At 48.3% G+C, this 11,261-nt stretch overlaps 4 protein-coding genes and 1 non-coding gene across 5 annotated transcripts; 3 read left to right on the forward strand and 2 right to left on the reverse strand.

Moving 5' to 3' along the window:
• Positions 1-301: 301 nt before the first annotated feature.
• On the reverse strand, positions 302-373 carry BDV38DRAFT_t213. Its single transcript has one exon. It is a non-coding gene; the product is annotated as a tRNA-Ala (tRNA).
• A 578-nt stretch (positions 374-951) lies between these two features.
• BDV38DRAFT_260159 (uncharacterized protein) lies at positions 952-3,679 on the reverse strand. The gene has a single exon (XM_032055885.1). The coding sequence runs from the start codon at positions 3,558-3,560 to the stop codon at positions 1,044-1,046; it is 2,517 nt and encodes an 838-aa protein (XP_031908942.1). The 5' UTR covers positions 3,561-3,679; the 3' UTR covers positions 952-1,043.
• A 2,875-nt stretch (positions 3,680-6,554) lies between these two features.
• Positions 6,555-7,747, forward strand: BDV38DRAFT_199247 (uncharacterized protein). Its single transcript, XM_032052416.1, has 2 exons — positions 6,555-6,966; positions 7,017-7,747. The coding sequence occupies exons 1-2, from the start codon at positions 6,777-6,779 to the stop codon at positions 7,538-7,540; spliced, it is 714 nt and encodes a 237-aa protein (XP_031908943.1). The 5' UTR covers positions 6,555-6,776; the 3' UTR covers positions 7,541-7,747.
• Positions 7,748-8,633: 886 nt separating this feature from the next.
• BDV38DRAFT_260167 (uncharacterized protein) lies at positions 8,634-10,010 on the forward strand. The gene is made up of 4 exons (XM_032055886.1): positions 8,634-8,895; positions 8,981-9,271; positions 9,317-9,666; positions 9,721-10,010. Exons 1-3 carry the CDS (start codon positions 8,823-8,825, stop codon positions 9,616-9,618), a joined length of 666 nt encoding a protein of 221 aa, XP_031908944.1. The 5' UTR covers positions 8,634-8,822; the 3' UTR covers positions 9,619-9,666; positions 9,721-10,010.
• Positions 10,011-10,037: 27 nt separating this feature from the next.
• Positions 10,038-11,033, forward strand: BDV38DRAFT_287357 (putative DUF341 family oxidoreductase; the record flags this gene model as incomplete). Its single annotated transcript, XM_032060848.1, has 3 exons — positions 10,038-10,304; positions 10,360-10,378; positions 10,426-11,033. The coding sequence occupies 3 exons, from the start codon at positions 10,038-10,040 to the stop codon at positions 11,031-11,033; spliced, it is 894 nt and encodes a 297-aa protein (XP_031908945.1).
• Positions 11,034-11,261: the final 228 nt, after the last annotated feature.

Here is an 11,261-nt window from a genome sequence, read left to right on the forward strand (position 1 = left end):
AGTCCGTCGGGGGGATCACTAAGGTCACCGAGCCCGGTGGTCACTCCGACCCTCTCGACAAGTTAGTTACACGGTCAACTCCAACCATCTCATAAACTCTCCGAGGCATAAAAGTCTAGTGCGAGTTGGGTATTACTAAAAGCAAGTGCTCAGCAAGTAGTTACCATACAGGAACTACCATGTATATTGTATGAACGGAAGTCCTTCCATCGTGGTTGTTGCAAGTGCGGTTGTTGCCCTAAGGGTTGGTTCGGTATAAGAAAGATGGATGGATAGAAGAAAAGATCGAAGCAAAAAAAGATGGAGACGCGGGGAATCGAACCCCGGACCACTCCCATGCTAAGGGAGTATTATACCACTAAACCACATCCCCAATTGGATATTTGACAACATTGTTTCTGACATTATCAGTCACATTATTCTGCCACTGAACTTTTCCATCCTCTTCAACCATCTGTCTCAGTGTATTGATGGTATGCCATACGTCGAGGAGGGGCTATAGATCATCCTACAAGTTTCTCGCTGTCATACGACAGTTTCGTATTATAGACTCTGTCCTTCGTGGCTTGGTTAGATTCGTTAAATGCCATCGTAACTTCATGGAATGATCCCGTTATATATATATATAATTGTCGGGGGGCCAAGTTTCGTATGCATTCGTAGGGTCAACGGTAGCTCCTTACATGACATACTACTCAGACCATTCTCACAAGTGCAAATGGCTTCAGAGAGAACCGTTCGGAAGGGGAGAGAGATATACAGTTCGGGTGCAGTATGTCCTGGCTAGAAATGATATGTAATTGTCGCTCGAAGTATCTACACACAATCTATACTGCGGCGGGCTAAAACGCAACGGATCAAGTATGAACAGTATGCCAATACACACACAAACACACAAAAAAAAAGAAAAAAAAAAAAAAAAAAAAAAAAAAAAAACAAACACAAAAAAAAAAAAAAAAAAAAAAAAAAAAAGACCTCTCTATCCCAAACGTAAGTCGTACACGCTGCAAAAATACAACAAATGCAAAATGCTACCCATGAAATTAGAAACTGAAAAGACCGCTGCGTCGTTTTCCAAAGGGGTACACGACCAAAGCAGCAATGAACAAGCCGACCGTGATACCGATGGCGACCTGAATCATACCGAAACCCAAGCTGGCGATCGATGTATCCTGACTAGCACTGTTGAGGCTGTCACTGCTGTTCGACTTGGCCAGATTTTCCCGTACTTCGTTAGCGTACGTAATACCGGCCATCAGCGAGCCACTCGAGGCCAAGCCGGATGGGACGAGCACAAAGATGCCGGGAAGGATGGCTGTGGCGGCATGACCATGCCAGAGTCGGCTGTACAAGTTGCCAAGAAGCCCGACCGTGAACGCACCCACCGTGTTGGCGACCTCCGAATTGGAGCCCAGCTTCTTGGTGCTGAAATAATTGGTAACGTAGCCACTAATCGCAATGACAATCATTGTCGGCACCTGTTTCCACTTGGCTTGGTTAATGATGGCCAGGAAGACGACATAGACCGGCACAAAGATAAAATGCTGAATATACTCGCTGCCCCACACGTCCAGCCGCCTGCACGTCGTCTCAGAGTTGGCACCACCGTCGATAAGCCCGTAGATTGTCGTGCCCACCGTGATTCCGTAACCAAGGAAGAGCGAATAAATAATAGCGTAGACCATACGGATCGACCCCGCAATCATCTGGTGTGACTGCAGTTCCAGACTGCTACACAGCACCATGAAACCAGGAAGGATCAGAGCGATCGAGGATTGGGCGAGGGCCGAGAAACAGAAAAGGTACGTCTCGCCTTCGAAAGGAGACTTGATGGAGCCGAATGCACGCGCGAGGAAGGACGTTAGAACGGCTGCCGACACCTCGAACACGTTGGAATACAGTACGGACTTGGGTGCCAGGATATGTTGCATAAATCCGACGAGGGATCCCAGAAAGAAACAAATAGGCATATCAATCGGTCGGGCATCGAAGGCGAACGGACCCACGGCTACACTAGCCAGCCCATATGCAGGAACCAAGAGCCATTTGTTAAAGCGCGGAGAGCGCTGCATGATGCTGTCCAGCTCCTGGCTAGCTTCTTCGACCCCTACTAGGTCGTGGACAACGTTCTTATACACGTTGTGAGTCTCAGCTAGGCGACCTAGATCCACGCCCTGAACCATGCGGACGAGCTTGACCTCGGCCGTGCGGGTGGTGGGATCATCGAAGGACATGATCATGCATCCCGGGAGATACAAGAATTGGCCTTCGACCTCCAGCACACGCGCTGTCATTTTCATATATTCTTCTAGACGATGGGTGGGTGCGCCGTAACGCATTAATGCGCGACATAGCTGCATGATATAGCGCTGCCGGGCAAGGATCTCTGCGATATGTACCGTCACACGAATCTCGTCCTCCAAGCGGGTTTTGCCATAGGCCTTCTTCTTACGTTTCTTCGGGGTAGCAAACGCAAGAGGATCCGCTGAAGCGGGAAGGCTGGCACGGCTCAGGTTCATCGAGGCTTCTACCAGAGAAGCTGTCGACTGATGGTTTGGCTTCTTGTACCACTTCAGCTTTTCCCGCTTGGGAGTCGCTGCCCCGGATTTCGGCGTTGCAGCCCCCGACGAGACCTGCGACTCACTGTCGGATGAGTCGGTAATGACACTTTCTGTTGAGCCCGTCTGACCGGCTTGCAATTTGAGCAGTTGGGACAAAATGCCTCCACCGCTAAATGACCGAGACCTGGCGCCATACCATGAGTCAGGGCGACCCAAACCCTCTGGGGTGGTCTGGCCCGACCGCGTGTAAGCTGATTTCGGCTTGCGTTGGCGCATGGCATTTTGAGACTGAGTTACTCGACGCACAAGGCGATGCGCCTCTGCGCTCGGAGCAAAATCCTGCTTTTCCTCTTCTGGAGTTTCATTTGTGGGCTTCCTCCTCTCTTGAATTTCATGATATGGAGCGCCGCCCTCAAGGTCGTCGGGTAAAAGAGATGCCCCGAGGTCCTCGCCACCATCTTGGGGTCGACCGAGCCGTTCGCCTAGCCGGACTGTCTTCTGACGGATTAGCTTACTAGCAGCCTTCAACCGTGCTCCGACGGATGGGGAGCGATTGGGACCGTCATTGCTGAACCTCGATCTCTCGGGATCGTAGTCGAGGGGAACTCCGGGGGGGCTCGCGCTGCCATCTCGCCCTCTTGCTAATGTATTGGGTTCTGCTTCCGCCTCTGCACGGAGGGCGTCGGATAAGTCGGTCGAACGGGCGGAAGTGGGATTGATGGAGTGGACCGACATGAGGGTTTGGTCTGAATCGAAACGAGCCATTGAGGGTCGAACGGGTAGCGGGGCATCCGATCCTTGAGCACTTGTAGACTGAAATCTCACTCTTTGAGGGCGAGAGTGCTCGTTCAGCGCGTCGTCGGGGCGTAGCTCGGGGCTAGGAGGGGAAGGCTGCTCGACAACCTGATCATGACGATGGTCTGCTGTATCGGGTTGCTCTGTATTGACTTGGGGGTTCAGCCATTCGTAAGAACCACTGCTCTCACGGGAATGCGACATTGGGTGGCTGAGCAGTCCAGCTGCTCAAGCTCAAAATTTTAAAGAATGTAAAGAGGAGGTGGGGGAAAGCGATGAAAAGATGAAAAAAAAAAAAAAAAAATTTGAGAAGCTCCAGGCGGATGGTACGCAGGATGTAGAGCGAATGTCGTCGGAGGCGGAAAATAACGAGAGGCAGTGAGAGATAACGAAGGACAATTGTGGAAGACAGGACGCAGATAAAAAGGAGCCGATAGATGTCCAGGAACGCAAGAGTAAAGTTTTACAGATATATGGCACCGACAATGGCATTAACGGCGTGAAAACGTGGGTGGAGAGATTTCGCGGCCTTGGACGGGGGCGAACCAAAAATAAGTTGAGTCTAGAACGTAAAATATAGTTTGGAAGGGGAGAAGAAGGCCAAAACGAAGAGACGCGAGTAAAAGAGAGCGAAAGACGAGAAGAGATCGACCGTGATGAGCCGAGGAGGTGGAGAGCCATTTTTGATAGTCAATGATAGTCAAACCATTCGACCGTTAGTTACTTGATTCTGGAGGAGGCAGAGAGTGTGGGAAGAGTGCCATGATCTCATCGCGAGAGAAATCAACCCAGTGGATTGGACGATAACCCCCGACTGCGAGTGAATGTCGAAAAGTGGACCGGATTTTCTGCAAAGTGTCAGTCTTTCTCTCCTCTCGCATATGAATTTTAGCGCGGTGGACCCACCGAGAGTATCCGTCCGTCTCCGCCTCGCCTGGATAAGTCGTCGATAAGTCATTGAAAGAGGTGGATTCATGGAATGATGGTGGGGAATGGTGGGATATACAGAACTCAATTTAGTTGTGGCCGTTGTGGGAGTAGGAGGAAGAAAAGAATAGCAAAGAATGATGGTGATGGTGGTGGTGGTGGTGGTGGTGTGACTGTCCGTTATTGGCCTCATTTTCCAGGCCCCCCCAAAGCAAAACAAAATCCAAGCAAACAAAGAACTGCTGACATGGATAACCCTATCAAAACCGGCTTTGGCCTCCACGCAACACCCCCGAGTGGATCTTCCGGGATGGACACTGACAGTGGATCCTTTTTTACGGTGGCAATGAGAACAACTTCCAATGAAGACGATGGCCACCTAATGACCGACCATTTCTAGACCGACGGCTGCGATCGTACATGTTCCAGAGCCATTTTCCCCGTGATGGTTCAATTTCAAACGACATCATCAACAGTGCTCTCTCTCTCCCCGACTATTATTAGAAAGGGCTCAAAAAAAAAAAAAAAAGAAAAAAGAAAAAGAAATGTTGTCTTTCAACATGCCATTCGACGACCATCGGCTAGTTGTTTTCGTCTAGTACGATGTAAAATCCCTAGGCAAATCCCAAGAAGAGGATGAGTATGCACATATAAGAATACCCCAGGAGACTAAACTGATCGTTTTACGATACCCACCCTCCACAATTGAACCTCTTAAGGATGCAGCGCCTCTCAACCTGGTCCCCACTTGGAAATGTACAGAGTACGTAGGTGCTACCCTATATCGGTACACGCATACATGTGGACACGTAAAGAATGTTTATGAGACTTATTCTACTAACGAGAGAAATATTTTTTTTTCCCCTGGGAGCTAACTCAGAAGATAAGGGAGCCTTAGCGACGGGTCTGGTGTGTACCCCGAGATTGTTTTGCTTTTTTTTTTGAATCGGTCTTCCAAATATTTCCCTCGCTGCCTCGTATATGTCTTGCTTCGCTTTAGAAGCCACAGAAGAAAGAAAACTGATCCTAACCCTGGATTTTCCCTTAGCTGTCGATCTCTTGCGCACTTCGCGCCACCAGTGCGAGATGGAAAATCAGAAAAACACCTAGGGACATGATTTAGTCGCTGGAAACCCTCACACTACAGTGTACTAGGTATGTAGTTATATGGGAACGCATAGGGTCGCTAGCCCTGCACGATCAATATTGCCGCAGTCTGGGTACGGCATCTTATGGCATGAATCGATGTTGAATAGCTTCACGCTAGCCATGCTTCGCACAGGCATTCCAACCTGGCCATGAAGGATATTGCGCCTCTACAAACATCTAAGTCGTGGTTGTTTCAACTACTGAATCATTGTAGTGGATGAATCGTGAAACAAGTGTTTGGCGGTGTAAGCCATCAGACGTGCCTTAGGGTTGATGCCTAATTGTATAAGCCATATTTGCTGGGTTTTGCTGGATTTTCAAGCCCATAAATGATGGCTGACTACATTACCAGATTGGCCGACAAGGAAAGACATCTTGAAACCCGCTCTGATTTGATAGCGGAAGGAGGTCACGAGGTGTTCTCGCTCGCCTGCTGCAGTAGAAGAGACCTGGCCTATAGGAGGCTCAAGGATACATACACAAAAGGAGATGAATGGTGCTCGGCCGAGACATGAAGGATTCTAGAAATGCGGTTTACCAAAGCCGCCCTCCGACGGTGAAGACGATTCGACTAGATGGTAGGAACATCAGGTCCTTCAGGTCAGCCAATGATAAGCAGATGGGTTGGAGCCATAGGATGCGTGGCTTGGGGGTTTAATGCCTCTTCCCGGGTGACCCAAAACCTATCCAGAGCCCAACGAAGGCATATCCCAAACCTTTTGCTTCTGGTGTTGGGGTTGCCATCATATCCACTGCCTCCCAGGCCGGTAACGCAGAGGTAGTCATGGTGTCTCATGTCCTTGTTTGTGAGCTGCTTGAAGAAGAGAACGGTAGGCATGTGTCTCATGGCGACTCTCCGAAATGATATTCTCTGTAGGTACCCGCTGTTGCATATGGGAAATTACTAGAAGATGACTAGATGCCAGGCCAGCCTCAGCGATCTAGAGTAATTATTCCTGGGACCCTATGCTCACAATACTTGGCCCTGCTTTGCTTGACCAGGAACAACATTGTCTACATTTCGGATTTGGAAGAGGTTATAAAGATTCCCTTCTCTTCTCATCGGATTCCGAACTTTTTCAAAAGCTGTATTTTGCATCTTGTTCTAACCATTTATTTTCTTCTCCCTTTTAGCCCCTTTTCCTTTTCTTCAAAGCTCTTCTTTGCGGTAGCCATCTCCCTCTCAACCAATGGCGCTGACCTCATATCCACCTGAAACAATTTCCAGGACCGCTGTAACATATAGACCCCTCGCCACACCTTGGGGTTGGAATCCTCAGTGCTCGAACATCTTCCTAATGTCCGACGACAAGCTGCTGGCATTTGATCCAGGATACGCTGAATATGCCCCTGCGGATAAGAAATGTGTGCCACCGGAAGTTGAAGAGTGGTATGACACAGATAGCGAAACAGGACCCGATGGTCTCACGACCGAGAAGTGGCTTGGCCCTCTGGCTAGCCCTACCAACTCTGGCGTCTCCGTATATACTTCAGTTTTATACCAATCGAGAACAGGGTTTGCTTACTGCCCCCCGTAAGTGAAGTCCTTACCAGGTATATCTAATGCTAACCTAGGTCGGAGAGAATATACCTTATTATCAAAGGATTCCATAGACTGCGTATCCGCCATTCACTCTGAGACTAAAGTCACCTACAAGATTTCTAAGTCCACAGGCTGGACCATCAAGACGACCGAATTTACAAAGGTTACGGATATTCATGCGGTTCCCGTGATAGGTTGGAATATCAATCACCATGGAATTGGACCCGCCACCGTTACTGCCACTGCGACAAGCTCATTCGATACAATATTTTCTACGACAACACAAGCACCTATACCCCGAAGTAAAGGCATCTCAGTAGGAGCCAAAGTGGGACTCGGTGTTGGGATCACTATGGCCATCATGGGAGTCATGGTGGGTGCGTTTCTTGTCTATTTACGAATAAAGCGACATGCCAAAAAGGGTATCGCAACTCAGCTACGCCCTTGGAGGTATGGTCGCGAACCCAGCAAGTTCGAGGTGCCGCTACACTCTACAGGGGGTATTCCACAGCGACCACTAGCAGAGCTCTCTGCGATACGGGAACCATCTGAGATGGAGGGGTAGTCAATTTTGCGTTTTGGTGTGCTTGTGTATTTCTATTGTTAGATCATCTGTTCGTAGGCCGGTCCTCTCCTCTTCTTTTACTTATTTCTCTTGCCTGGCTTCTCTTTTCTCCTATCATTTTTTCTATATTATCTCTTATCATTGCTTCTCAGGTTCCCCTTTCGTATGTATATTTCTTAGTCATCTAATTGTGCGTTGGACATTTCCCCCCAATTAGACATACGAGCTGGCTACTTAGAAGTAGTGGGATTCAATTCGGTGTATAGCCTTTGCCAGGGTGCCGTATCTGATTCGCCTACATTAGTAGAGAGGGCCAAAAAAGGGATTGCCTACACTAATATTAATTCCTACGATAAGGCGGCGATCTCTGGAGCGGAGCACAGTATGATAGTTGGGTATGTGATGCTGGTGGGATATTGGACTTATATGACTAACATTCCCAGGGGACCAGGGAAGAGGATCCAAGGAGTTGATATTGCATCCATATGTATTTTACGGTTAGTCTTTTCGTCTTGATACTAACACCGCAATCATTGACAGTATCTCTATGCAGCGTCATCCATCGCTTGGGCTGACCATCCGCTGATTCTATTTGAAAACGGCGAACCGCCATGGGCTAGTATTGAGATGATAATGGGAAGGCTGGGAGCCCTTCTCCCATTATGGGGCCACGTGGGGAAACCATGGCTGCTTGTTCTGTTGTATTTGCCCGTGCGCCTTTCTTTATCTCGTCATGGATATAGATAAAAGACTGCCGTATGGAGTAGATATGCCAGGAACAATTACCGGAGAGGACAACGGGGCACCGCATAAGGTTTATGGCACAAAGATGATGAAACCAGAAGGCTTGGCTCAAGTCATGCCGGGTGACTCAATCTTTGTTCTGAAATCAACCGTCAAAGAAAACCTCTGGAGTAACTTTCCAGGGCGGCTGGTGCCTCTCTTGAAGCCTTTTGTCGGTTGGGATGAGTAAGCGCTGCTCGGACCGCTATAGGCTGGAGGTTCTATATTTTTAGCAACCCCTGGGGCGTGGGATGTGGATCCAGATCTGTGTATAGAGAACATTGAATCGGATGAGGCACCATAGCGGTAATTGGGGAAAAAGTGGACATTCCTCGGTCTCGGTTATAAAGTCCCTCAAGGTTGCCCTTCTTTCTGGCCATTAGAATCCTGTCTACAACACACCCACACTACTTAGTCGACTATCTTCATCATCTGTCTTACAAAAGGATCTTGAGACAAAGCCTACACCTCCGCTTGTGCCTGGCCCGAGTTGCTCGCGATGAAGCTCCCTCTGGTTCTTCTGTCTGCCTTCGCCGGCCTCGCGGCCGCTGCAGTTGTAGGTAACAGCCAAGGTCGGTGGTTTTCCCACCTCTCTCCTTCGCTACCTCTAGTGTCTTGGCATCTATTATCATTCATATTGGCTGACTTATATTGTAGATATAGGCCCTCCCTTCACCGAAGAGCCTAGCGGCGTGGAAAAGCGTGACGACACTAAGGGTCCTCCACTTCTGGATTTCAAAATCCATAAGCCTGAGGGTCGTTTATTCAGCCGAGTATGTCGTCGACCATGTGAAATAGATTCCCATTGTTGTGGTTCGGATACCTGCTCGAGTAATAAAAGATGTGAAGGGCTTTTTAATGAAAAGTTCCCTAAAGGATATCCATTAGGCCAAAATATAGATTGGTCAAACAGTACACAAGTGGATTACTGGTCAAAACTCTCAACGGGTAAGTGCTGTTTAGTTTTTATATTCATTTTCTAATATTCTATAGAGCAAGATAAAGCCCATTGGTTAGATAATTCCTCTGCACCTCCGGAAAAACGTGACGACGTCAAGAAGCCTACACCTTCAGAGAAACCCTTAGCCTCTACGGCGGACTCAAGGATTCAGTTTATACCTACGCCAGATGATCTTCCGCCGGATTTCAAGCCGCTTGTTAAGTGGAGCCCTGATTGCAGGAAAGCTTGTGAAAAGGACGACGACTGCTGCAAGTCGGATACGTGCTCTAAGGATAGAATGTGCGAAGGGCTTTTGATGAAAAGCTCCCTTAGGGATATCCCTTCGTTCCCATAGATTATAGTAATGATACAGTGGTGAAATACTGGTCAAAGTGGTCATGGGGTAAGTTCGGCTGGCCTGTGCTATATATGAATTCTGCTAATATATTTCAATTAGACGAAAATAGGATCGAATTGGAAGCCTTTGACTCTAAGAAAACTAGTAGATAGTGTGTGAGCCGGTCATTGATACCAGCAGCGGTTTATGGGTGTCTTTGCTATCGCCTGCTTTTTTTACTGGGACCTGGTACACGTTTCTAGTTTGCTTCGCCGGTGGTAGGAGTATACGAGGGGAAACTCTTGTTATGTGATGGAACAATCTCCCTATCTGACAATACATTCCTTTCCCCAGCATTACTATAGAGACTAGTTCACGGTACACTAAGACTGGGAGCTTACCGGGGAAGCGCGGGGTTGTCAATAAGTTCAATCAGGATGCATGAGACTAAGAAAGCGAACAGAGATGTGTTACCGTTTGATATTTTCAAGAAAATGTTCCGTGGTGATACGGGGACTTTTGAAGTCTACCTGCATCATGAGCATCGCATCCATGCGAGTAAGACGGTTTTTGATACCGAGATACAAATACTCTTCCAGCTAGGCTTTATACTTATCATCAATTGGCAGTTACCTGCGGTAACAACACCAGTGATTATGCCTCTCAAACTACTTTGCCTCCATGGTTGGGGCACCAATACCAAGGTTAGCCAAATCCACGGCATGGCCGAGGCTTGTGGCACTCACCTATGTGTGCTAGATCTTGCAGTCCCAGCTAAGTACGTGCTACGGTGCCTTAGAACAAACCAATCAGCTTAACAAATAGATGGTCTAATGACCGATCTTCGTCGCGATAATACGGTCACATTCCACTTTCTCGAGGGCGATGTAGATTCGATTCCAGGCCCGGGGATCTCGGGCTTCTACGACGGTCCTTACTACAGTTATTATAAGTTTCCCCGGTCCATTTCCGACAATGACACCGAGGGAGAGTCTTTACTGAGTGCGTACGACCGTCTTTACGACGCTGTAGAAGAGGAAGGTCCTTTCGATGGGGTCCTGGGCTTCTCCCATGGGGGCACTTTGGCAGCTGGATTCTTGATCCACCGTGCAAAGTTGTACTCGCAGGAACTACCTTTGTTTCGCTGTGCTATCTTCATCAACTCCCTCCCACCATTCCGGATGGATCCAGGTGGGGATCCAGTGGTCGATCCAGATCTGGAGGGGTACATCAACGTCCCAACCGTGAGTATTGGCGGTGCCGAAGATCCGCTGCTTGAGTACTCACTTGCGTTGTATCGGCTATGCAATCCATCCATGTCGACCTGGGTGGTGCACAGCAAAGGTCACAATATCCCAGCAGATACAAAGAACGTTTCCTCCATCGCTGCAGCAATCCGGAAATTGGCAATTCAAGCGCTGGCAATTTGGTGACCTTTAGACTTTTAGCTTATGCTTTCTTGCTTCTGCACTCCTGTCCATATATCATGAAATATATCCTGAAACGATGAGTAAAAAGCCAAATGTGAATCATCCGATGTCCAATAGAGTGATTCGGTGATCTCAGCGGATGTAGTTCGGGACATTGTGATGTGCAACACTGGCACCGGATCTTAACGGAATTATTGTACACCGTATATTTCAAATCAGTTGCTCCTGTAT

This window comes from Aspergillus pseudotamarii, assembly GCF_009193445.1.
Source record: "Aspergillus pseudotamarii strain CBS 117625 unplaced genomic scaffold BDV38scaffold_75, whole genome shotgun sequence".
Taxonomy (NCBI): Eukaryota; Fungi; Ascomycota; class Eurotiomycetes; order Eurotiales; family Aspergillaceae; genus Aspergillus; species Aspergillus pseudotamarii.